The 26277-nt window shown below is 44.4% G+C and overlaps 7 protein-coding genes across 7 annotated transcripts; 4 read left to right on the top strand and 3 right to left on the bottom strand.

The window, feature by feature from the left end:
- Positions 1–536: 536 nt before the first annotated feature.
- ATNIH1004_011558 (uncharacterized protein) lies at positions 537–947 on the bottom strand (the record flags this gene model as incomplete). Its single annotated transcript, XM_033576120.1, has 1 exon — positions 537–947. The coding sequence occupies one exon, from the start codon at positions 945–947 to the stop codon at positions 537–539; it is 411 nt and encodes a 136-aa protein (XP_033421975.1).
- A 1118-nt stretch (positions 948–2065) lies between these two features.
- ATNIH1004_011557 (uncharacterized protein) lies at positions 2066–2557 on the top strand (the record flags this gene model as incomplete). The annotated part of the gene is made up of 1 exon (XM_033576119.1): positions 2066–2557. One exon carries the CDS (start codon positions 2066–2068, stop codon positions 2555–2557), a length of 492 nt encoding a protein of 163 aa, XP_033421974.1.
- Positions 2558–4141: 1584 nt separating this feature from the next.
- Positions 4142–6163, bottom strand: ATNIH1004_011556 (ankyrin repeat domain-containing protein; the record flags this gene model as incomplete). The annotated part of the gene is made up of 1 exon (XM_033576118.1): positions 4142–6163. One exon carries the CDS (start codon positions 6161–6163, stop codon positions 4142–4144), a length of 2022 nt encoding a protein of 673 aa, XP_033421973.1.
- Positions 6164–18664: 12501 nt separating this feature from the next.
- Positions 18665–18989, top strand: ATNIH1004_011555 (uncharacterized protein; the record flags this gene model as incomplete). Its single annotated transcript, XM_033576117.1, has 2 exons — positions 18665–18782; positions 18856–18989. 2 exons carry the CDS (start codon positions 18665–18667, stop codon positions 18987–18989), a joined length of 252 nt encoding a protein of 83 aa, XP_033421972.1.
- A 740-nt stretch (positions 18990–19729) lies between these two features.
- Positions 19730–21219, top strand: ATNIH1004_011554 (Zn(II)2Cys6 transcription factor; the record flags this gene model as incomplete). The annotated part of the gene is made up of 3 exons (XM_033576116.1): positions 19730–19966; positions 20023–20376; positions 20437–21219. The coding sequence occupies 3 exons, from the start codon at positions 19730–19732 to the stop codon at positions 21217–21219; spliced, it is 1374 nt and encodes a 457-aa protein (XP_033421971.1).
- A 254-nt stretch (positions 21220–21473) lies between these two features.
- Positions 21474–23256, bottom strand: ATNIH1004_011553 (uncharacterized protein; the record flags this gene model as incomplete). Its single annotated transcript, XM_033576115.1, has 4 exons — positions 21474–21727; positions 21788–22388; positions 22440–22659; positions 22733–23256. 4 exons carry the CDS (start codon positions 23254–23256, stop codon positions 21474–21476), a joined length of 1599 nt encoding a protein of 532 aa, XP_033421970.1.
- A 1484-nt stretch (positions 23257–24740) lies between these two features.
- Positions 24741–25175, top strand: ATNIH1004_011552 (AAA family ATPase; the record flags this gene model as incomplete). The annotated part of the gene is made up of 2 exons (XM_033576114.1): positions 24741–24806; positions 24897–25175. 2 exons carry the CDS (start codon positions 24741–24743, stop codon positions 25173–25175), a joined length of 345 nt encoding a protein of 114 aa, XP_033421969.1.
- Positions 25176–26277: the final 1102 nt, after the last annotated feature.

The following is a 26277-nucleotide window of genomic DNA, read 5'->3' as shown; positions in this document are numbered from 1 at the left end:
GGGGATTAACCAGATGATTAATTATGCTCAGTATCAGAGTCGACTCCGGGGCCTGCCGCATGATGTAGAGTCCATTAACCTAGGAGATTGCATGATCCCCCTTTCCGTCCAGAACCTTTTTATCTCATCCCAGTATCGATCAGGATGATCTCTCACCAAGGCACAGTGTGGGCTATCTAGAAAACGAACTCCTTTAACTGCACATCCCAACTTAAACTTAGCCTCTTTCTGATGAGACTCCACATCCTCCCATCCAACCATTTGATCAGCCATCGAATACAAGTACATCCGTGCAGCTGTCACCCCGAAGACTCCGGGGTCATTCAGTTGCGCCCGCAGATCTCGAACAGAACTCATCCACCCCGTCTGCTGGACACCATTAATGATGCCAATAATGGGGTAAAGCAAAACCTTCCCCACTGTTTGAGCCGGCACAGAACGAGGCAATGAGTGTGCAGCCGCCTGATATGCGCGTCCGAATGATGTATGGCCAGGGCAGCAATCAAAGATGATACCGCTGAGATATTTCCCAATTTCTAATGCGGGTGTATAGGGTCCTTCTTCAAAGAAAGAGCTAACTGAATGGCAGTATTGCACCCGCCATGTGAAAAAATATGTAACAGAAAAGAATCAGTGCCTTCCTTCTCTGTATCAGAGCTGACAAATCGGCGGATCACATCGCGGGCGGGGGCCAAACGCGCGTGGAGAACGCTGAACGGGAGTGCGCTGATTTCCAGTATGCGTGTAGCGATGAGAAGGATCGCGGAGTTGGGGTACAGGGCTCGGTAGCCGGTGATGTATTTCTGGATGCGCTGAGTCGTTGCGCCTCCGAGCCAGGTACAGAGTGCGATAAGTGCGGGACTGCTGGTTACACCTCGCTCTGGGGGCTGGAAGAAATGGATGTTTTCACCGATGGACTGCAGAGGGTTGAACTGGGCTGATGCCATGGCTTCCTCTTTCCTTATGTATTGGATGTGTGTCGGACAGAAAGGTCAGGAAATAAACCAAGTGTTGTTGAACATGGGACCGAGGTCAGTGCGGTCGGTATACATAAGCGCGGAGTGGACTTCACGCCCTCTGCCCCACAGGACGTCCTGACCTTTTCAAATGCGCAATCTCTTGTAGCCGAGACACCGTCTCGAAAAAGCTAAGTACAAAGAAAAATTTCTCTCTCGCAATGATGGAATAGCGGTCGTCGGCAAAGATAAATCTTTTTTCGCGGTTCTGAGTGAGCGATGCCGATAAACAAGGTGTGGCTTTTAACGTACCGTGATATTTCCCTCGGCATGTCCTGGATATTTCCCCGCGAAGTAGCCGATTTTACTGTAATTTAACATGATCGTAAATAAGCGATAAATTACCTCGATCTTGTACGAAGTCTGTGTCTTATAATCCTGCTATAAGATGGTGCATACTCTGTACACTGCGTGAGGCATAAATGTCGGCGGGGTTTTGGACCCTACCCAGATATCCTGCTAGCGGTGCCGTACCAGCGGTAGAACGACGAGAAGGAGAGGGATTTCATGAGTGCTCGGAAAGAAAAGTTTGCCTAATGTCAATCGGCTTATGGAGGACTTCGTGGACAAACCCGCGTACGAAAATGGTGTTTATAAAAAATAACATAGACACTCGGGTAATTAGCAATATTAAACGTGTTAAATATTTTAAACAGGATCTCGCGACGCATATTTAAGGTGCTTGGGCTGGGCAAGTATGTCTGCAGAGGAAGTTTTGTGAGACCCCTGGCAATATTATTCAGGCGTGGGGGAGCTAATCAAGGGTGATGATTTAGTTTCGTTAGCAGTGTTAGGCCATGTTCTTTGTGTATCTCGTGTATCTTCGTCCTTATCGAAATCAGTTGTTTCAGTGTGATCGAGAGTAAGACCTTGTGTCGTAGAGGATGCAGTTTCTTGAGGGCAGTTAATATTATTCTGTACTAAGCGAGCTGGGTTTAAGGGCTTCCTCTCAAGGTATCTTCGCTCCCCCTCACTAGATTGGTTAGTATCGTACTGATAGAGAATATTCGGCCATCTATCTTTCCCCGACTGGACCCGCCGAACTTTTGATGGATACCCTGGAGGAATTGGTCATTGCATACATGCCGGTACCGGACCGGACGCAGTGCGGGCAATGGATAAGCAAATATGACTGTGCCAACTTTGGATTTCCGCCAGACATTCAGACATTCTACGTACCTGCTCAGTTCCCACAAGGTAGTGCCGAGACTTTGCGCAACATCGGAGCGCTCACGACCCCTGTCAGTGATGTTGTGACATTCATAATAGGAGGCGACCTGATTCTCGTTACGGCTGTTTCAACCGATTCTTCTGTGCCAACAGGTGCCAGCGAGAGCAGTGGCTCAGGTTATAACAACAGTAGCAGTGAAAACACGGGCAACGGCAGCCTGGGTTCCGGCGACGAACAGGCCGCCTCGGACGACACTCCAAAGGACTTTTGGCATTCACCAGATGTCGACCAACCCCGTCCTCTTTGGTTCAGTTCTGGCAGTTGCCGGGTTTTGCGTTCATTCTGTGAGGGAACAGGCGCTGTATTATAAGTCAAAAGGGCCACTCTAATGCACTACCATCATTATCCCAACTGATCCTTGACAATGTAATCCAAAGAGGGAGCTGACCAGCCAACAGCATGATCTCTTGTTATCACCAGCGACATCACCGTCGAGTACCCAGCCAGTATTGAGGTTTACGTGACGCCTTGACAAAAGAATCAAGACTATGGGAATGTGGCGCGGAGATATCCCCTGCACAGTCCATGAATACCGACTAATGAACGCAGCAAATCCGACTAGTCTGGGTAAGATGAGGCATATTAGAGCTTGTAGCCACTTAACGGTGGTTGTCAGTATTATGACTCAGGCCAAGCAAGCAGGAGCTACTAACGCGGGGAGGTCTTCTCCCAACGTCTTCTGGCCTGCGACTACCATCACAAAGAGCATCATCTACTGTCTTCTGAATATAAATCAGTCATCTCAAAAGCTGTCGCACTCCCCTATGAGCTTCACATACTAGATATCGTAGAACAAGCTTCCCGTCAACCTCACAAGTGAAGTCGCCAAGCTAGCCAAGCTCTCGAGCTGCAGAACACTCCCCAAGGTTCGATGTGAGCTCTTCTCGCCGCTGCGATAGTTGGCGGTGGAATGGTAGCAAAGATCGCTGCTGCGTCAAACGTGGTCGAAATACGCTTGGTAAGAGCCGATAGACCGCTGCAGCTGCAGGAGCCAAGAGAAGGAGGAATAAATCAGAAACAAGGGAGTTTAGACGACGAAAGAGCGGAGAATCAGTAAGGTGTGAAATGACATGCGTTATATGGCTGATATTTGTTGAATCTTCACTGTTGTTTTTCCATCGGCGCTTGTCCTCCCCTCTCACCTCTCAGCTCGTTTACGACTATATCTCAGTCAATTCACCCATTTTCTGACTTGAATCATCATTCCTCATTCCAAGTCTCATATATATTTTTGTATGGAGGGGTGAACCATGGTTGGGTTGCGGGCAACCAAATTATGCAAATTAAATATCTTGTATTTGATGACACTATGTGGTGCTCAATGAGCGGTTCGCTGTCCTCACGTCCATGCCGAACATCCTTCTCATCGACACTATAGCAACTACGATATCGTTTGGCAGAGAATATTTTTAATTGTTCTGGAGCGTGTAAATGCTTTTGGGTTGCTCCTTTTTTTGAAACTTTAACCATGAGAATACTATCACGCTAGTGATAAAGCTACGGTTGAAGATGCTAAAAATTTCGCCTATGAAACTCTTCTTCGAGGTAGACGCCACTACACAGCTCCGTAATAACTTTGGCCTGCAAAATAGTCGCAGATTGTTGCTCTAATACACAAATACGGTCAAAAAATAGCTTACAAGCCGAGGGCCTAAGCGACGATGACTCAAGTAGGGAATTTGACTGGGAAAGAAAACCTTTTCCTCGCTAACACTTTGTGGAGAATTTTGTAGAACAATCAATTCCCAATATAACAAACTATGGCATTAATTGTATGTTTTCTTGACAATATCCTGTTCTTATACGGGGGTTGACAACCAATAGTTGGCATTGAGGCTTGTATCCCGATATTTGGGGATCTAGACTCATTGCACCCATGCAAACCTTAATCCAGTCAAGAAGCAAGTACAGCTAGAACATCTTGTCTCCCGCTACTTTTTGCAAAATCAAAGACACTTTCGCCGTTGCAATCACGAATGGAAAGGTCCACCCTTTGAGTCTCGGTGAGCATTTGTAGGATATGCAAGTCTCCCCTCTGTGCGGCGTGAAAAACAGCTGTTCTACCGACAACGTCCGGCAAATTTAGATCTATGTCTTCAATTTTCAATAACCTTTCCACAGTTTGCCGATCATTGACGGCAATGGCGTGTATGAGAGGAGTTCGTTTTTGGGCGTCTTGTGAATTGACATTGACGCGCGAAGTGCGTAGAAGAAGTTCCACAAGCTGAGTTTTTCGGTTTGCCGCGGCCCAGGCCAGAGGGCTTTTCCCTACAGTCGTTTCTTCTTGTTCCTTTCGGGCCATCATTAATCGCCTCTTGTTCTGTTGCTCCAGCAAGATGAGTTGCATTTGATAGTCTTGGAGGGCATGGCTTGCCGGCGTACCGGGGGCCACAGTCAAATTAGAAAAGTCTTCTGCAGGTCTAAACTGAAATTTCCTTTTTTCGCCAGTTGAGATGCCGCATAACTGAGGTGAAAATTTATGAGCTTCTCCTGTGTATGAGCTCTGTCTGCGCGGAAATGGCTCGTCTAGATCAATAAAAGAGCATGAGAGGAGACTTTCAAATGCTGGGTTCTTCCTTATCCCGGATTGAACGGCGCTCCACAGTGCTGCGTTAGCAAAGCCTTTATCAGCCCATTCCATTACGAGGGATTGATCCATAGACGCCTGAGAAAGTCCCGCCAATGTTTCTTCTGCCACTTCCCTCGGTGGGACCTCGTTGAGAGGGTAGAAGAATTGCTTGACGAAACAAAAGTTGCATGAATTGAGGCACGCCAGTATCATTCGGTCCCATATCGCCTTTTCTATCATGAATTCTGCCACTCGAATAAAGAGCTTCAGAGCCTCCGAGCTGGGGTTACGTTGGAAGAAGTCACAAAGCAACACCCACAGAATTGGCGGAGGCTTGGATGCGTGCGCTATGTCACTATTCAAGATCCACCTCAGACCTTGGGTCTCATTCGCTCTGATCAGCAGCGGCAGAATGGAAGTTCCTGCAGCGCCGAGTACAAGGTTAATCACTTGCTTCACAAGAACATCGTCCCCGAGCCGAAGGACGTTTTGGAATACAGTTTCCAGACGGCCTACATCATTCAATAATAAATCGGGAAGAGTTTCCTTGGACAACATGTGTGCTATAGCCCGGCCTTTTTCAGAGGCGATGGAGTCGGAGTTTGCCAGCAGATGGAGAAAAGCGGGCCAGCTATACTTGCCACAAATTGTCAACCTTGTATCAGGACGCTGAATCAAACTAGCCAATATTTCCAAGTTGCCTTTCTCAGCCGCACCAGTTAAGGGTGTCTCAACCTCCTCGTCGATTTTGATTATGCAATTCGCGTCGGCCAAAGGTTTGTCGCCCTCAAGCAATAAATTCACTAGTCGAAGCCCAGCGTTGCGATCGGCCTTCGACGCAAGAAGAAGGGCGTAGTCGAAAAAAATACGATGCAAATGGAGCTTCTCCGAGCGTCTAACAAAAATAAATCTCTCCCATTGCTGAAAAGCTGCGATACCCCGCCTGGGGAATCCGTCTTTTTTGAGCATTTCAAGATCACTGGCCTGGGAATGCTGATATTCGAATGCTCGAGTTTCGACGAAGAAATCTGCGATTTCATGAAAGCCTAGTGAGATAGCAGTCTCTAAACAACGATGTTGTCTTTTCACTTTGCAGTGTGGCCACAGCAGTTCGACAATCCTGGTATGTCCTTCTTGGACTGCGAGTTCGAGAATGCTAGGACTTTGCCCTTCCACGCGAGCTCCTCGAGCAATCAGAATTCTGCATGCATCTGAATGGCCTCTCTGTACGGTGAGCCAGAGAGGGGTCTTCTCGTTTTTGTCACGAGCATTGACGTCGCACCCTTCCTCAACCGCGGACTCTATGTCGACGATGCTGCCTTGCCATGCAGCTTCGTGAAGATCCATCATTCGAGTTTTGCTAGATTAATTTGCTTCGTGATTTGCCTGCGGCCCGACGAGCTTGGCGCGCTGTGTCTATATTGAAAGAATTTTCTTCCGCAGACATGAATTAGTTAAGAGATGTAACACGTACGTTCGGACCAAGTTACAAACATGATCCGGGCGCTTAGAGAGATGACATGGTTGGGCTAATGAAAAGGGTGCCCCACTCTGGGGATCGGGCCGTCGAGTCCGTTTCCGCAAAAACGTGCCCAAAGTAAGCCGAGCAATCACAGCAAATCCCAATAATGACCCACCCAGGAAAATAAATGGGACAACTGAGCCGCTCGCTAAGAGCTAGTACGGGCAGATGGGCGTTCTTTTGCTATGTAGTAATAACGGGGATTGACAAGGGAATGGCTCTCAATGAGCGCTTGGTTCTTTCTCGGAATTCTCTTAGGCTATGTTCTTTCGAAATTGTTCTTAACGAGCCACAGGATTTCGAGCCGCACGATGAACATCCGTTAGGGCAGTTCCTGGCCTCTTTTAGGAGCCTCGAGGAGCTCTTTATAGTGGCGCACAACCACATATATCGCATGAAGATGCTATTAAAGCTTATTTTGCATCGTAGAGCGACCCTCAAGCGTCTGGTCCACCATGATCCAGCTATTGGTCTGAATGACAAGAGCCGCTTTTGAAATGACACGTGATCAACCTCTGCCCTGCGAAAGATATATATCAACCGCACCCTTCAAAAGATGACGTTGGATTGCCTAGGGGTTTGCATATCACCAATCGCTTTGGTAAGTCAAGTAATTGAGTAAAGCAGTCGTCGAGCGCACTGATCCGGAGTCCAGAAGCAGAAAATTGGAATCCTCCAATGAAAGGCCGGTCATAAAATCGCTACATCTACTTACATGCCCAAGAGAGCTGGCATTCCTAGGTGATCAGCGGTTGTGAACGGTTGTTACTTGTAACAGGTTGTGGCCAACTGTACAGACTAACCTAAAATGATTAGGAACTCTCCGCCTTAAGCTAATACCAGTTGGGTAGTCTATAACTATTATGATAAGATTTTAATACAGCATTAAAACTCTTTAAAGAGAGATTTAATCTAATATTTTAACCATCCTAGAACTACCAGTATTCAAAGAAACTGTTACCAGTAAAAGTATAGAACCTTATTTCTACTATTTGTGATGGTTTGGTTGTCTCTGCGCTAGTAGAGATAAAACCACTTGACCATTCTACATACTATTTACTATTTACTATACTATACGATTTTACAGGTGCCCCACCGCAGACAGTATGCATTTTACACCCGTGTTAGGACCTACGCGCATGCTTCCGGGTTAATTACGGCCCGAATGGGCCCTGAGCAGACCCTGGTTCCTGCATACGCGTGGAAATGTTTACATGTTGCGATTAGCCATGTACAAATTGTACGTATAGCCTTGTTAGAGGGGATGCCGCGAGGTCTAAAACAGTCTGCAGAGACTGCACTTCTTAATCCGCAAACAACTACACAGCGCTGTGTGCCAGCTCCAGGCTTTAAATACTGCTTGCAATGCAGCTACTCTAAGCCAGAAACAACTTTAAACAACTGCCCCATCGCACTGCGAAGTATGGGCCCATGTAGGCTGGGGCAACATCCGCGACATATCCAAATCCGCATATCCAAATCCGCATATCCGCGGATTTGGACATAATTTGTTATCCACATATCTGCAACAATACGATATGGATAGTAAATAGTATCCGCAGTTTGGATTTAGATTCTTTATAAATAGGCAAACAATGCAAACATGGCTAATTCTATAACTATATAATTTATACATGTTTTGTCTGTAATTTATTATTTTAATATATATGGAAGTCGCCTTGTGGATATTAGATATAAACCATGGGACAAAGCAGGAGATATTTCTTAGAAGTTTTTATTAAGCTATATAACTATGGTTTACTAATTTTATAATCCTTAAACCCTTTTGGAGCCTTACAAACCCTCTTAGAACCCCGTGCCAGTGTGTTATTCTCGGGCAATAGGTGTTTAGTCTTATTATCTAATTTATAAGACTGCTTTACTAGCTGTTTTTTTTTTTTAGCCCCTTCCCTAGCAGCCGTACATTGCCGCTTACTTGGAGGGCCTTAAGTTTTAGTCTAAATATTATTAGAATCATCCTCCTCCTTATCATTACTAACCGGCTGAAAATTAGTTTGTAGCTGTAAAGGGGCTTTTTCCTCCTCTATAGCAGCGACCTTACTAGCTAAGAGATACTCTTTTATTAGATTTAACTGCTTTTATTTAAGCTTAAACTTTAATGTACACATCCATATTATCAAGTCTTTGATTATACTAGATTTGAGGTGACCGCGGCAGTAGTGGTAGATATCACAAGCTAAGTTAAAAAAAGCGCTTAACACCAGCACCACTAGCTAGGATAGCAAGAATATCCCGAGCAAGACTAAATAATACTAGGAATTCACGTTTATGCTTTTTCTAGAAGGCTCTCGGAGATGTATTAACTATACCTATTATTAATATTAGCAGTAAATCTTATATAGCTATTAACCAGTACTAACCACTTTTAAGATAATTTATAAGCTTATCATTGTTTATATTTAATCTAGAATAGCTAGACCTAATTCCCTGCTGTGAAGCCCTACTTAAAACTAGTATTTTAATCCAAGAGAGGTTTCTAGATAGTGACTGGGGATTAGGTGGTGTTAGTAAAGAAGAAAGCTGCTTAGTATATTACTTAAGGTAGTTTGCAAAACTTTTATAATATTTTTACGCCACCCACCCTCCCATTCCTTTGTGGAAAAAAGAATTAAAGCTTGTTTAAAGGAGTAATAATAGTGCTAATTGTAAAGATATTACTATATATTTTATTAGTCTCTTTGTAATAACTAGAGAGCTTGTCTTTTACTGCTTCTAGTACATAAAGTATTGTCTTTTTTATAAAACCTTTTTATATTAAAGTTGGCGAATTAACTTTTAAGGTGGTTAAAGAGATTATTATAAATACTAAAAATAAGATAAATAGTAACTTTCTTTGTTATAAAAAAAAAGCAGTAGTGTATTTAAAAAAGGATTAAATAATTTAAAGCAGATACTTAATTTGGCGCCATTCTTCCTTGTTAAGCTTAAACTGGAGATATTAATGTATTATACAGTATTTGTTAAATATAGACTGTAGTTACTTGGCACGGCGAAGTATTAAAAATATAAAATTCTAGCAAGTGTGGACATCCTGGTAAGGAACAAGCTTTGGATCTTTAGTCTAAAGACTTAGGAATACCTCTTTACACTATGGGCTTGCATTAATAAAAATTGCAAGACTTTAAATCTTTAAATCTATTAGTAAAGATAAAAGTATAATATAATAATATATTTTACCTTATTTAATATATTTACAATCTCTTTGAATTACCTTTTTTCTGGAGAGAGTTAGTATATATATCAGACTATTTTTTTCCATAGTATTATTAGCTGGGTTCACTTTTATCTTTCCAAGCAACTAGTTTAAACTAAGCTGAATAACATGGGCAATGCATGGAATTCGGATAATAGTGTCAAGGGCTGAACCCATAGAACCTACAAGATAGGTTATGTACAAGAAGGAATCGTTGAAGAAGGGAAGAAAGGAAGAAAGGAAGAAAGGAAGAGGAAACAAGCGGTAAACAAACAAGGTGGGGAGTCACGTGACATCGATCGAGGGCCAATGGGCCAAAAGGGTCAGTAGGGACAGTAGGGACAGTAGGGACAGTAGGGACAGTAGGGACAGTAGGGACAGTAGGGACAATAGGGACAATAGGGACAATAGGGACAATAGGGACAACGGGGGACAATAGGGACAATAGGGACAACGGGGACAGTAGGGACAATAGGGACAACGGGGACAGTAGGGACATTGGCCCGAGAGGTCAAACGGGCTCTAGCCCTTTACACTACCCCTCCCTACCGGTTCTTTGGCTTTTGGTGTTGGGCCGCTCATCCAACAATAGTGTTCCCATTGACTGGAGTGCGAAGCGTGGGGGGAATTGGATCCATGGCTCCGCCATGGATCAACTTCTGTGGGGACACCGTCTGCCCATGTGACGCACTTCCGAGCTGGACGTATGTTAGGGGCGTAGGGCCCTAATATTTGGCTTTCCTTTTCGGTTTCTTTTTGGCTTCTTCTTCTTCGGCTTCTGTGGCGGTTGGGGGTGATCCTTTCGCCAGCGGTCAAGTGCTTCGGTGTCCTCCATTGCATCAGCGTGATTCCATTCAGGTTGCTGGTAACCGGTGTATTTAACTAGGAACTCATGGCGAAAACCTCGTCCTACACGTGCAAACCGTTCGTCTAGGATTTCCTGTACCAGATATTCTTCTTCACCGTCGACTAGCTGGGGAGGGGGCTGGTAGTCGTCATTTTGCTGGCTCGGGAAAGGGTTAGAATTGGCAGGTCGTAGTAACATGACATGGAAAACATTATGAATTCCGGGAGGAGTGTTAAGCCGATAGGCGTGTGAGCCTACTTTCTCAATAATTGTATACTTGGCATTTCGGATATCTAGTTTCTTGCTTGGTCGTTCCGTGCGTATATTACGTAGGTCAAGCCATACTTTATCACCCACACGGTAAGCCGGTGCGGATGTACGGTGGCGATTAGTATAAGCTTCATATTTTTTGCTGCGCAGCGGCGAGCTCGGCCTTAGCAATATCCAGTGCGTGAGCTAATTTAGTCACAATATCATGTCCTTGTTGAGCTTTGGTCCGTTGGGTTTCTGTGGGCACTAGATTTGTATCCTGTGTATTATCCACTCGTTTGTCTCCATGTCGTACCCATGGTCTAAGAAGAAAGGGCTAATTCCAGTGGCTGTAGCGTTTCTCCCGTTAACTGCGAGTTGAGCTATGGGGACAGGGAGGCCCAATTAGTTTGTGTACGGTCACAAAAGGACCTGAGATAGGCTTCAATTGTCGCATTCATGCGTTCAGTCTGTCCATCGGTCTCCGGGTGGTAAGCAGTAGATAGACGTCGTCGAATTCCTAGTTGTTTGCAAAAGTTTTCCCACATATCGCTGACAAATTGGGCACCGCGGTCAGACGTAATAGCGCTTGGAATACCATGGTATCCAATAAAGTGTTGGATAAGTTTAGTAGTAACAGTGGGCGTATCTATCTGCTCGCAGGGTATTAATATAACACCTTTCCCTAGGCGATCAACAATAACCATAAGATTCTGGCAGCCATTAGACTCAGGCAGCTTCTCAATAAAATCAATAGCTATTTCTCTCCATTTTCTGTCGGGTATCGGCAAGGGTTTTAGTACTCCATGGCGGCGATCTCTCCATATTTTATTGGCATTGCATTTGTCGCAATTTTCCACAAAGCGGCGGACATCGGCGGCAATATTAGGCCAGTAAAACTGCCTAGCAAGGATCGCGTACATTGTATTGCGGCCTGGGTGTCCGGTGATCACCGAATCGTGTGTTTCCTGCATAATCCTGGTCCGAAGGGATTCGATGTCAGGGACCCAGCGGCGGTCTCGGTATAGCAAATAGCCCTCGGGTGATATACTGCAGTCAGAGATACCGGTTTTAGGCCGAGTTCCTTTGGAAAACGGACCGCACCCTCATATACAGCAGCTCGAATAGCGCCATATTTAACATCCTGTTGTTCTGCGCTTGACCAGTGTTCACCTATCGGAAGGTTAAAAAGGTCTTCTCCAGGTATTAACTGTTCGGTGGATTTAGTAGTTATTGTACTAATCCTGGCAGTTGCAGGGGTAAGACTTGGTTTCCTCTGAAATCTAGATGGGTCTAAGAGACACCGATAACGGTTCTGTAGCCGCTCGTCTGAATCATCTTGTGGGAGGTCTTGTTCTCTGCGGGAAAGTGCATCAGGGCGTCCTGCAAGTTCCCCGGCCGGTAGTCCAGTGTAAAGTTATACCTGCTTAACAACGCAGCCCATCGCATTTGTCGTTCATTTAACCGTCGTAGTGTTGTGAAGTATTTTAGGTTTTATGGTCTGTTAGTATACGAAAACCTTCGATACTGCATAATTCTGCTTCCCATTCCCTTAAAGCGTTGATAATAGCCAGTAATTCCTTGTCATGAATCTCATAATTGCATTCCGCCGGACTGTTTTTCTTAGAGAAATAGGCGCAAGGCCTTAATAGTCCGTTATCGTCGTACTGTGATAATGTTCCCCTGTAGCCCACATTGAGGAATCTGCTTCAACAACAGTCTCCCTCTCGGGGCTAAACTGTATAAGAATCGGGGCAGTGGTAAACATTGTCTTCAGTTGCTGGAAGGCCTTCTCGCATGATTCGGTCCATTTGAACTCGTGTCCTTTCTGCGTTAACTGATTTAACGGCGCAGCGATATCCGCATAATTCCTTATAAAGCGGCGATAAAAGTTTGCGAATCCTAAAAATGATCGTACACCCTTAACAGTCGTGGGGACAGCCCATTCCAGTATTGCTTTAACCTTTGCAGGGTCCATGCGTACGCCTTTACCCGCTTCAATAATAAATCCCAAATACTTGGTGCTTTTGACTTCAAACTCGCACTTGTCAATATCCAATTGTAATCCGGCCCTTTGTAGTCGTTCCAATACCTTGTTAACATGGCTTCGGTGCTCAGCAAGTGACCCTGATGAGAAAATTAATATATCGTCTAAGTATGCCGAAGCGAACTCGTCTAGAAAGTCACGCAGGATCCAATTAATATACCGCTGAAATGTGCTTGGAGCGTTCGCCAAGCCGAAAGGTGTTACTAGCCATTCGTAAAGGCCAAATCTAGTCCGGAAGGCTGTCATCCATTCGTCTCCTGGCGAGATCCGGATTTTATGAAATGCAGCAATAACATCAAGCTTGGTAAACCAGCATGCCTTCCCAATCCTTTCCAGTGTCTCATTAATTAAAGGAAGTGGATATCGGTCCTTTTTGTGATTGCATTTAAGCCTCGATAATCACAACAAAAACGTAGTCCTCCTCCTGGTTTCTTTACTAAGAGAACCGGGGCTGCAGCGGGCGAATTGCTGACTCGTATAAACTGTTTGTCCAATAATTCTAAAAGGGTCTTCCTGAGGACTAGTAATTCATCGCGAGACATGTTGTACAGCGGTCCATGTGGGGTTCACGAGTATTTCCGTTTTCGTCTTTTTCCAGCTCAATTTTATGGTCGACTCCAGCTCCACGGAGCGGTGGGAGTTTGTCGGCTTCTTCGCGGCTGAATACCGGGAGAAATTGGTGGTAATGAGCTGGTAGTTTGTCTTTAGGGTCCGTGTATTTCTTTACTGTAAGTGCTTTCTCAATATCTTTTAGGCTTGCGGCAAAAACTCGTATCTCCTTGTTCTTTCTTCTTTTCCTAGCCCACATATTAAAGGAGTTGGCGTTAATGGGAGCAATTTTAGGGATTCCGGTCTGGTGGTATTCGCTGCTGACTTCAGTTCCAGTGTCTTGGAAGATTAACTTTAATCTATCAGTGGATATATTGGCTCTTTGAGAGATTAGCCATGGGAGTCCTAGTATAATATCGTGGCCTATATCAGTCGGGGCCACGTAGAGGAATATCCTTCGTTGGTAGTGACCTCCAATATCTAATGACATGTAGGCTACCTCGGTGACATACTCTCTAGCACCCCCAATTCCTTTAATAAACCGTGGCGGGATGGTAATGCGCTGGAGACAGCTTTTTGGGCAAACTTGGAAGAGATCATCCCATAAGGGTCACAGCCTGTATCAACTAAAGCATTTGCATTGTATTCCTTGTTAACCAGGGCTGTAATTATAAAGGGTGGACCTTCCATATTTTCCTTAAAGTTTTCCCATTCTTCTTTCGCCTCTATCCGCTCCTGTTCGCGACTTAAAACAGGAGCTACACTTTTCCCGCTTTGTCTTTGTCTTCCAGGTTGTCCTCGTCCTCCAGCACCGCACCGGTGATATTAGCGACTATGGGGATCCTAGGCGGAGGTGGTTGGGGCCTCCTGGGAGGTTGGAAGGGACAGTCTTTAACTATATGGCCTGGGGCTCCGCAACGTACGCACAGCCTTTCACTCCATCGTCGGTTAATCTCCTCCTGAGTTACCCATTTGGCACGTCGGGAGCTGGCAGTTTTCACTGCTGGTTCCCAGTCCATAGTATCACTAGAAGGGATAACAGCTTCACCGGAGTTTTTGTAATATGGTGGTGCCCATGGTCCCTTCTCTTTCCGCTTAAAATTCTCAAGGCGATGAGAGATCTCCTGCACTTGTTGGCAAAATCCATCATAAGTCTCTTTTTCCTCGATATTTATTAATCGGTTCTCAATCGTTCGGTTTAACGCGCTCTTCAAATACCCTTTTTAACTCTATCTTCCCAACCGCTGCCACCCGCTTCGAGGAGTAACCCATTGAGTTCTGCGACCAACTCTAGTACAGAGCGGTTTCCTTGGCGTAGAGTATTTAGGCGTACTAGGGCCTTCTCTTGACGGGTTGGGTCACTAAAGGCGCTTTCCAGCTGGCTGTAAAATCCTTGGAGCGTGAAGCTTGGAGAGGACTCATTGGCTGCGATCCATGCATGGATCCTTGCTGCTGCCTTGCCTCCCAGGCGGCTATAGCCGTACCATATTTGTTCCAACTCTCCTCCAAGAGAGGCCTCGTCTATCAGTAACTTCGCTTTCAGTTGGCTTAAAACTGTGGGAAAAGCGTAAGGTCTGTCCCGTCGAACCGTTCGGGGTCGGCTAGCTTCGGGCGAGGGCGCTGTTGTATAGGAGGTAGGGGGTAGGTACGGGTGCTGCGCTCGGTGTGGTGTTCGAAGTTGCCGGGGTTGGAGTCATTTGGAGTGCTGCTTGGAGCTCCGCGCGTAATGTCTGGATTTGCCCCTGGAAGTGATCCCGTTGCAGACCAAGAGCTATCTGCTGTTGTTCTATCATTTGACGAAATAGGGTTCGGCCCATGTTGGTAGTTCTGTACTCCCACTTGGTGGGTTATATTCTCCTTCCATTCTGTTCGGTATTAGTTGTTTTCCGTTCTGTTCTATTCCATTCCGTTTCAGTATAAGATAAGTGACGAACGATTCCTAATGTCAAGGGCTGAACCCATAGAACCTACAAGATAGGTTATGTACAAGAAGGAATCGTTGAAGAAGGGAAGAAAGGAAGAAAGGAAGAAAGGAAGAGGAAACAAGCGGTAAACAAACAAGGTGGGGAGTCACGTGACATCGATCGAGGGCCAATGGGCCAAAAGGGTCAGTAGGGACAGTAGGGACAGTAGGGACAGTAGGGACAGTAGGGACAGTAGGGACAGTAGGGACAATAGTAGGGACAATAGGGACAATAGGGACAATAGGGACAACGGGGACAATAGGGACAATAGGGACAACGGGGACAGTAGGGACAATAGGGACAACGGGGACAGTAGGGACATTGGCCCGAGAGGTCAAACGGGCTCTAGCCCTTTACAAATAGTAGTATTACTACTAAAATCCTGTAACTAAATTAACTCCTGGATTTTTATTATTATAGTATTATTATTTAAGGCATTATTAGTAGTAATTAATAATACACGGTTAGTAATACTATATACCTAAAGAATTTTAAAAAGCACTAAGCTTAGATTACTCCTATTATATGTGCCGTAAAGAGGCTTAAACCTAAAAAAAAATCTTATAATAGTTCCACCCTTAATTAAAAAAAGTAACTAGTAATCGCTATAAATACCTGGTTAAAAGGGGATATCCAGCAGTCTAGTGTAATTAAAAGCTTCCTACTTAGTAAAAGCTTTTAAAGTAAAGTTTTTGTTTTTCTTTAACTTTTTCTATAGATAGCGTCGAAGGGTTTTGCTGGATAGAAGCTTTAGCTTTAATAGCGCAAGTTATATAATATTAATAAATTTATTAAGCTCGCGATGCTTACTAAACTAAAAGGGAAGATGCCTAAAAGCAACTATATTAAGTAGCTTATCCATAAAGAGGTCTTGACTGTATTGTCTTTTAGGAGATGGCTAAGGCTAAACAAGAGTAATATAAATATACTTAATAAATTATATTAGGGTCTTATACTAACCAAGTCCTAAATAAGCTGGTCTATACCTTTCTGCTGCTTGGGTGCTGTATGCTGACAGGCAGCTCCTTTAAGGTGTGCTTTTTTATTAGGGATAACCCTGCTTAGTAATAACCTGGGTAAACAAGGATATTGCAGCAGTGTTTACATATAACCTTAGGCTGGCTAGTCTTCTTATCTGCAACCTGATTAAATTGCTTCTAGTATAATAAGCTTTTTTTTCCATCCCAATATATTATATCCTGCTAACTTTTTTTTTAACCTAAAGTCTGTTTTTAACCACTATCTCACAAAGTTATCCTTTGACATATTAGTATAAAAAACCTAGTTTTTTTAAAAACTAGGCCCAACACGTGTGAGGGTAATAGGGGCGCGTGGTTGTGGTAGTGGAAAAATAAAGTCTAAGTTAAATATAAAAATAATAGTTTGCTGGCTACCTAGGATATACTATATATTATCTGATTATAGGAAGTTAGGTTTATAAAAAAAATCGGAAAACTAAGATTATTAACTCTGCGATATCTTAAAGGTAAGAATATTATTATAAAAAGAAAAAGATAAGAGACTTACAAAATTTTTAGAGTAAAAATCTGGAATACAGATTTTATAATTAAGGGGTATAGGGGCGTATATATTAAAGTAAATAAATCTATTATTTTAAACTGTTTTTTATTATAATTGGTTTATAAGTGGTGCTAGTGCGGATATCTATTAGTTATTATATAATAATCTGCGGATATCTGTGGATATCAAGAGGATATCCACAGATATCCAGAATCTTAACAGAAAAACAACAAAGTCCGTATATTCAGAATATAAAATTAGGCTATTAACCAGATCCGTACACTGTTATTGAGCAATAAGAAATATTAGTTAGAGAAACCAGTTAGAATAAAAAAAAATAGTTAATTTAACAGGGCTGATAGGGCTAATAGGGCCAGCAAGGCTAGAGAGACTAGCCATAAAACTGTGATATTTATTATATAATAGTAAATATATATTTTTTTTACACACTATTAAGAAGTAAATATTAATTTATAATTTATAAGCCACTACCACTACTTCCCTTTGAAACTTAAGTAGATTATTAATATTAGTAGTGACGATATTTATATATATAAATATTTTATATAGTATTATAAAGAGTATTGTGCAAAGGTTTTATATAGCACTGTTATAATTAGAACAGGTATAACTAACCATTACTTACTAATCTTATTTAGCAAGTTATACATTATGCGGTAGGCTAGATTAGGTTAATTTGGCGAAAATTATACTAGTGCGGACAGAAACAAGATATCCGCATTGTATCTGTGTGGATTTGGATGCAGATAAAGATATTATCTCAGGTATCTGGTATCCGTGTGGATACGATATGGATATTATTTGCTATCTGGTATCCGCGGATATGCCGCAGTCTAGGCCCATGTCTTTTGGCCCCTTACAGTCTTTCCTCTTTTTGACTCAGTTTCAGTCAAATCTAGGGTAGATAAAGATATAAGATTAGATGAATCTGCATTAGAATCCATATTTACTTAATACTAGTAGGAATAAGAATTAGATGCAGTGGAAATCAAGGAGCCAGTTTAAAGCAGGGTAGGAAGTATAGGCGGTGAGGTTCTGCCAATTTATCAATGAATCATCGATGAATTATCGCTATCGGCGATAACGATAGGGACTTTCTAAGCGTACTACCCGGACTTCCAGTTGCACTACCAACTAAACCTAATTAGGTACCGCTTCCCGAATAGGAAGCGGTATATAATGTGACACACAAATTATTCTTTCCTTACCTACCTACCTACCTTTACTACACCTTAATATGACCTCTATTCCACCACCTCCACCACCGGAATCAGCTCACCTGAAGGATCCAGCTAAGTTGGCTACATTCTATGCTGAATGGGCTTCAAAACATGGCTTTTTTTTAAAGACTGCTCGTTCAATCTCACGCGATGATTATATTCGTCAAATTGTGTATGTGTGTGATCGATCTCACCAACATCGACCTTTATCTCGCTTAGAAAATCCTGTACGCAACACATTTACCCGCTTAAATAATTGTCCTTTTCATATAATCCTTGCATACAACAAAACAAGAGATAAATGGGGGGTTCGGGTGCAAAATCCCACACATAATCATGGGCCAATTAAAATGATTGCAATCCCTGCATACCGCAATTTTATGGCCAAGCGATATTGTTCCGAAATTAAAAAGCTTATACAGCAAGGCCTATCTGCAAAGAATATTGTCTCTAAATCCGTAGACGACATAATGAAGCAGTTATTTCTCCAAAAAATGTGTACTACATTCGACAAAAAATGCGCTTAGAATTCCTGGACAGAAGAACACCTATTCAAGCACTACTATCATCTCTTCCTAATGATGGCAATTGGATTTTTAATTGGAAGACAGATGCAGATAACTATATTATTGCATTATTTGCAACACACCGTGTTTGTATTCAACATTTGCAGCAGAATCCCTATACGAATCTTATGACCTCTACTGTATTTGTGCCCATTAAGAGCAGAGGGATTAATTTAACGGATGCCGCAGATGCCGCAGACACCGCGGGCGCAATGTTGCGAATTATCTCTGATACAACGGTCAATGGTGAGTAATAGGAACTAGTGGTTAACCTCTTAGACTCGCCTGATCTAATCATAAGGGCGATGTTTTGCTATAGTCAATCGGGCAGAGGCCTCTCTGGAGTCCTATGATATGGACGTGGATGACTTTGAGGACTCCAGGGCGGCGGAACAGCAAGATCAACTACTTGCTATCTCCCATGGCGCTAGAGTTTATGGTGATTGGCATTAAAGATTCAGTTAAAAGGTTCCGATTCGCTATTCCTGACACCAGTTATGTCAATTTAGGTCTATTATTGCTATCCTGACTTCTGGGGTTGATCGATATGATGGCCTACCAGTGTCAGTCAGGATGGCCATCTGACGATCACTACCGTTCGGTAAACAGATCGACAGATCTGCATTGCAATACTCAGGCAACAAGATTGAGTGTAGAACCAGATTTTCACAATTAGATACAAGAACCTAAAAGCAAAGTTACTATGGTAATATACTCCATACCCTCTTATCAATCAATAAAGCACAACCCGAACGTGAAGAAATGCTACTGCTCTAGATTGACCTGTATTATCCAAGCCTCCCGTGGGATGGCTGGCTACCTACAGGATAAAACAAGGAATGGTAGTCCACTAAGCCCAGCAACGAAGAAAAACAGGAGATAATTTAAACCCTCCACTGAGTCTTTGGAGCTGGTATCCTGTGATCGTGGTATGTGCCCCAGGACTTTTCCCTTATTCTCGTGTTTAAGCTCTGCAAAAGCGGAGCTGCGGAGTCTATCCAGGAACAGAACGGATGCTTATTGGACAGGAGCTATACGAGCTCTTGGCAAAATTTCCCCTTCTGGTTTAGGCTAGGGCAACCTGACGATGGGTCCTTCGTCGCTTGTTTAAGCAGGTGCTCGTATTCTCGTTTCCTTTTCTTCAGCCGAAGCCCTCCTTGCAATGGCCACCCATTCATTCCATGCAACCTCATATGGCCAACGAGATAATGCATAGTGAGAACACTCCAAGCTATACTACTCCCTGGTCTGATGGAGACTACCTGTCGGCATTTAGAACTCAACCGGCGCTAAGAGTTGCAGGACTTGACAACCATCATGGTGGGCCGTTGATGAAAGCGCTGGCCCCTGCGCGGCGAGGATGCAAAACTCGACGCGCGCATCACAAATCCAGAAATGGCTGCAGGAATTGTAAGAGTCGACGAGTCAAGGTATGACGTTCTTGTGATCTTTTATGTGCAGAAGGGCACTGACCGGCACAACACAGTGTGATGAAGCAAGGCCTGGATGCATGAGGTGCCAAGTATATGGCGTCACGTGTGACTATACACTTGCACAATATAAAGATGGAAAGCAGCCATTGATGGCGGCTCCCTTGCGTAGTAACCCACTGCATCGCAATGGCTCATTGGCATTCGATGCAATGGCGGTCAACATCGACGCCGTCCTACAAGCCGGTATGGGGGACGAAACCAGCCACCTATTCGGGTCCAGTAGCAATGTTGGACTACTTGGCCTGGACACTCTCGCCCATTTTTCTAGAATGGTAGCGGTACACACACCTGGATTTGCCCATGTCAAACAAGTATTTCGAGAACGTACCATCCACATGGCTCTAACGGTATGCTTGAAAGATCCGTTTTGCTCTACATATAAATCACGCACTAAACATTTCCTTCAGGAACCCTGTCTTCTGCATGCTATGCTGGCAGTAGCAAGCACCCATAGAGCATCTGTATTACCCTCCGATCCAAGTTATAGCATGGTAGCCGCGCGCTTTCGACACGATGCCGCGCGTATGTATCGACAACAGTTGCAATCGCCCATTGGCCGGCACAACATGGACGTGTTAATGTCGACCTGTATTCTCGTCGGCATGTTCTCCTTTTGTAAGGAGAACATAGACCCAAACGAGTCATGGGTGCTCTCAGATGACTCCAGCGCTATGAACTGGCTTTTTGTCCAAGGCGGGCTGCGTTGTCTTATAGAATTGGTCAACCCATGGCTAGATGAAAGTATCTGGAGCGAAGCATTTAAAGTGGCTAGCACCTACGACTTCTATGATGACCACAGAACCGGTCGCGAAGACCTCGATCATGATCTGGCCGACGTATGTGACATCAACGACGACACCACCGAAGAAACAAACGCGTACCACTGGCCCCTTCGCATGCTGTGCCCGTTACTGCGGATTCCTCGACATAGGTCTGAAGAGTTTCGCATGACAAACTTCATGGGAAGGCTCCAGCCGGATTTTCTCAGCTTGCTAGCGGCCAGGGAGCCTCGTGCCTTGCTTGTATTGGCGTATTGGCTGGCGCTGATGTGCACGTCCGTCCATGAATGGTGGGTGGATGCTCGAGTTCGGTCCGAATGTCAGGCTATCTGCATATATCTTGAAACGCATGGTGATCAGAGAATTGTCGATTTGCTTGAGTTTCCGGCTACAGCCTGTGGGTATCGATAACTTGGCTTTAAAAAGGTATTCCTTCTTCCCATTTTTCCACTTCCTTTCACATTCATGTACATACTATTATTAGGCTCACTGAAGCTACCGCACAGCTTTTATAACATCTTTGGCTGTTGATAGCTTTTTCTTTCTTTCTTTCTTTTCTTTTCTTTTTTTTTTTTCTTTTTTTTTTTTTTTTTTCAGTTTAGCTGCCATACATAGAGAGGTATATATACAGTTTTGGTTGTCCTAGTATCTGTAATCCTCTCCCTCTACACACCATTTTCAGGCTCTTCCATCAAGGTAAGCAATTTGTCACAGACCCCATTTGTGACCCACGGATCACGTTGGACTTTCAACCCTGTTTCTGTAAGCAATGTGACTTTCGAGTCGGAGCCGTATACAGGGAATCTAGATGCTGTAGTCGCATTGTGTGCTGCGACAAACCGCAACAGGTATTCTTGCATTTGCCGAACAAGGGGGGCATTGGTCACCGGAGTAGTGGTGTTATCCAGGAAGAACATATCTGCAAGAAGTTAGTAAAGCGCATAGTGCAACTACCGCTGACATCAACGGGACAGCCTACAAGCAAGGTCCTGAGCATGAGTTGCCGGGGGAATATCCATGACATATCGATGAGCGATTTCTGGATATGCCGCGGCAATACTCTGCGAATGACAGGCAAATATGATCGACGTAGCCCAGTCCCAGGCTAGTTTCTCGGGCTTTGACGAGGGGAACGGAAACAAGTCTTGAATTTGTTGTATAGTTTGATTGCTGGCTGTGGTAAAGACAGCACGAACCAGGTCTCCAAATGCAGCTGGCATGTTATTATCATTAATGAGATTCATGCCATCGTGTGCCATGTTGCCAACCAATAATTGTCTAAGTGGTTGGCGATGGGCTGTACTGCTGTCCTGAAGAAGCACCATCGGTTCGTCTCGGATATATACGCCGTCGGGTGATGGAGCGAAGCCAATGCTGGGACCGAAAGAGCCACCACCAGCGCCACTGGGAACTTCACTTATGAGATGATAGTTAGCTGCTACAAGGACCTCTGGTGAAGCGGACCGTAGGCATTCCAGCGATGTGCAGTTGGCGGCAGCAAGCACGTCTTCATATACTTCTTGCCTCCGTGAAGTGACATTTCGGCGTGACATTACCGCGGGTGAAGAGATGATGGCCTTCTGTATATTAGACTTATAGAGTCGAGGTATTCAACGGTTCATTTTTCGCACCTGAGAAAAGGGTAACTCCTTGCCTCCTCTGTTTGCCACAAGGAGGTAATTCAAAATTCCAGCACCGGAGCTTTGTCCCATCGCCGTGATTCTATCTGGGTCACCTCCGAACTTGGAAATGTATTGTTTTGTCCATTGAAGGGCCGCTTCGCCATCGTGGACACCAACATTGCTGTCCATATCCTCGTGCGGAGATGCCATCCATCCATACAATCCAAGTCTATTCATTACAATCACGTCAGACAGCCGGCCTCACAGATTTAAGCAAGCTGGACAGAGACAAAAGACAGTACCTATAGTTACTAGCGACAAAAATAAACTTCTCGTTATGTCGCTTAAGGGCATTGAACAACCCCATAGAATGCCCCCAGCTAAGAGCCGCTTTGTCTTTACTTCCAAAGGCATAAGCTCCCCCATAGAACCAATGGAGCACTGGGACATTATCCCCTTCCTTGACCCCTTCAGGCACTTGAACATTCAGGAAAAGACAGTCCTCCTGGCCCCAACTGGTGCCGTTGTAACCTGGAAATGGAGCGACAGAAGGCACACTATTCACACAGTCTGTGGATTGATACTCGTCTCCATGAATGACTCCCACGTGGTGCGGAGGAGGTGTTTGAGGTTTGCGAAAACGTAGGTTTCCGGTAGGTGGTTGTGCAAAGCGGATGTTGTTGTAGTTGGCCACCTGGAGACCGGAAGAGGTTGTGTTAACGAAGGTGGGTGCGTGGACGGCGTATCCAAGGTTGATGTTTGGAAAGCTGGCGTTTGAGGGAATCGCCGTGGTAAAGGGGAAGAGCAGTGCTAGGATGAAAAGCATGTTAACAATTACTCGCTGTGAGAACTGTCCGAATGGAAGCATGGAAAATAATGATGGTGAAAACTTATGTCCAACACAAACCCATCAAGACATATATATAGTACATAGTAAATATTAGCAGCTCACTGCAGAGCATGATGATCATGTTGTGCTGACTCCATCCATTCGTACTCCGTAAATTTAGACTGTACGGAGTATACGAGAGTACGACATACGATGACCCACCCAGGAATCCGTATGGAGCGGATTTAGAGCATGCCTTTCTGCGCCGATCGAATTCCTCGGATTGTGCCACCACATTAAGCTATCTGATTCAAAGCCTAAAACACTTAATCCTACCTCCAGCTTCTGTCAATTATTTCAAATTTGCCGTAGTGGTTATAGCAAGGGCCCGTGTTCCTCAGCGCTATTGCCCCATATAGAGAAATGTGGCTTGAAAAACTCGTTCTAGTATTGCCTTAGTGCCTTAGGCCTTTATAGGGGAAGGGTATGTTCCGGATCTGCCCGTGACGTCGCCAAGGGCTTTTTCGCCTGAGGCATCCACATCTTCGCCCCACCTCGGGATGTGTTAGATATACGGCTAGTCCCGACGAGGAAATAGAGTACGATTGGTAAAAAAGGTCTTATTTGAATGAATTTAGCTGGTTGGGCTCTTCTTGATTATTCTTGATTGATTATTTTGTTGTGTGCTCTGCGGGGGTTTTACCCCGTGTTCGCGAGGCACAATTCTCTCTTTCTCTTCAATTCAGGAGCTCGGGCGAGCTGACTAAGTTAACATCTAGATGGGTGACTAAGTGAGGCCACGTGACCATACCGAATATGGTAGGTCCCTAACATCCACCAACGGCCATATTATTTGACAGGATGAAAGTTATTATTAGTCCCCCCGGTTCTGTCTATTTGTCACAATTCTAAACTTAATTGCCCACACTCCCTATCCTCACAATAATGTAAATAGCCAGCGAAACTAAAAGCACTATTCCACCCCCTTAGGACCAGAGCCACCACCAGTACGTGTCGATGAAATGAACTTCTTTAAACTTGGCCCGGGTCTCTGGACCTTGGTTAGTTGCGGAGCTGGCTTTCTATGTAGCTGGTATTAGCTAAACAAGAAGCTATCGGGTCAAACAGGGTTTTACAGATACTCTACAGTCCATTCATAGGAGAGATAGCATCATCATCGTTCTGAGATTCGACATGATCAACTAGGAAGAAGCAATGTTGGTTGTTAAAGGCAAATTGATCATTATGTGAGGCCTGTCGGAATTTTAGAACACTTAAGTTGCAGTTCCAGTGCTGCTGGCACATACGGTTCAGTATAATCTGTTCACTCGAAATTGCCATTATCAGGAACTAGATGGATCAGGGGTTGGACCAATATCGATCAATTGTAAAATCAAGACTTTATTGTGATGATAATATTCCGATTTCTGAGATGGATTATATGAGGGTTTATCCAGAGGACCTAGCCTAGCTCATATCCCATGTCAGGCCTAGATTCTAGCAAATTTGTGGCTAGGGTCCTGGCTTTGCAGATATTCACGAATAGTGTATGAAGATACTGAGATTAATCCGACAATCTTGGACCAAGGTCTTTGACCGATGACGGGTGAGAGCATGTACCAACCCGGCCACGACAGGGAGATCGGCATCTCGTCCTCAACTTTAGCTTCGCATCGCGGGAGGCCCGAGAGGAGTGGAAGCGCTTGATCGAGCAGTCGGCGGGACGTTGTGTTTTAGCATATTTGGAGGTAGACCTTGCGGAAATCCGACGCCGCGTGAGGGCGCGGAATGCACAAAGCGAGAAAGATGCAGACTCAGCATTTAACTTGATGGAGGAGGTTCTGGAGAGGTTTATTGGTGGGTTTGATTTCTCCACTGATGTAATCAGGAAGCCGAGTATCAGGAATCCGCCTTAAATCCTCCGGAATCTCTCCCTCCCCAAGAACATTCTTATCCAGCACAAATGCATCAAAGGAACCCACCAATAGTGCAACCGGGCAATCATGGTCCTTTCTCTCTCCAGAGCACAGACTATACAGTATACTTAACCGTGGTCCAACAGTGTTGATGTACTCGGTATTAGGTTCAATAAACCCGCATTTCGAGTTCGGTATATGGCAAGTGGCTTTGTTATTCTCAATAATCTATATCTATCTACTTATATACTGAGATATGTACATATAGGTCCTTTAACGATACCCTCCGACGGGGAAGGTGTTCTCATGCTGGTGATTTCCCATAAGTTCTGAATAATATAATTCCGAGAGAACTGTATACTTGCATCGAACCCGAATTTCTGGTCCATATATTATAAAAGAGAAAGGGAATTTCATACAATCCAAGGAGAAAAACGCCGGGATCAAGGATGCCCAGTGAATTCCTAGTCCCTTGTACATTTAGATAATGAAAAGTGGAAACACGCAACGAAAATCGATCGCATGATAGAATTAGCAGCCAACACGGACGCTGCATAAACAGTATAGGAATCAATCAGGTAGTTGACAACTCCCAGGTAGATCAGGCAGCAGCATTGGATATCCAGTGGATAGACGGGTAGTTCGTCCAGGAAGCTAGATCAGGCCGACAGGATCGTCATGACCTCCAGCATACACGGTGGAAGATGAGCTTCCAGGTGTGCATGTCCCCTTAATCGGTCTTGTGTTTTAATATGCTTCGCTTAATGGGTATAGTGCACAGGATCATAAGACTCCATGTACCCTGCATATTCCAAAGGAGCCCCTCCACCCATCTCCATCCAACACTCATTCTCAGGCATCCACCGATGATGGATTCCAGCGAAGGTCCTGTCTGATGGTCAGCAAATACTGTTTGATGCATTCGAATACGTAGGGGTATAGTACCTAAATAAGGGCCGCAGCAAACAAGATGAGAGCCAGGCCCTGTTGTCTCGGGGCGAATATATCCGAGAGTGCGTCACTCAAAAGCCCCAGCCAGATACCGAAGGACCAAGAAACTCTGGATATTCTGGACAGCCGCACAATCGGCGGAGAAGACCGT

Source organism: Aspergillus tanneri (assembly GCF_003426965.1).
Source record: "Aspergillus tanneri strain NIH1004 chromosome Unknown AapTan_8_pilon_pilon_pilon, whole genome shotgun sequence".
In the NCBI taxonomy this organism is placed as follows: domain Eukaryota; kingdom Fungi; phylum Ascomycota; class Eurotiomycetes; order Eurotiales; family Aspergillaceae; genus Aspergillus; species Aspergillus tanneri.
Note: the sequence above shows the minus strand (reverse complement) of the source record. Positions and strands in the feature narration are given on the sequence as shown.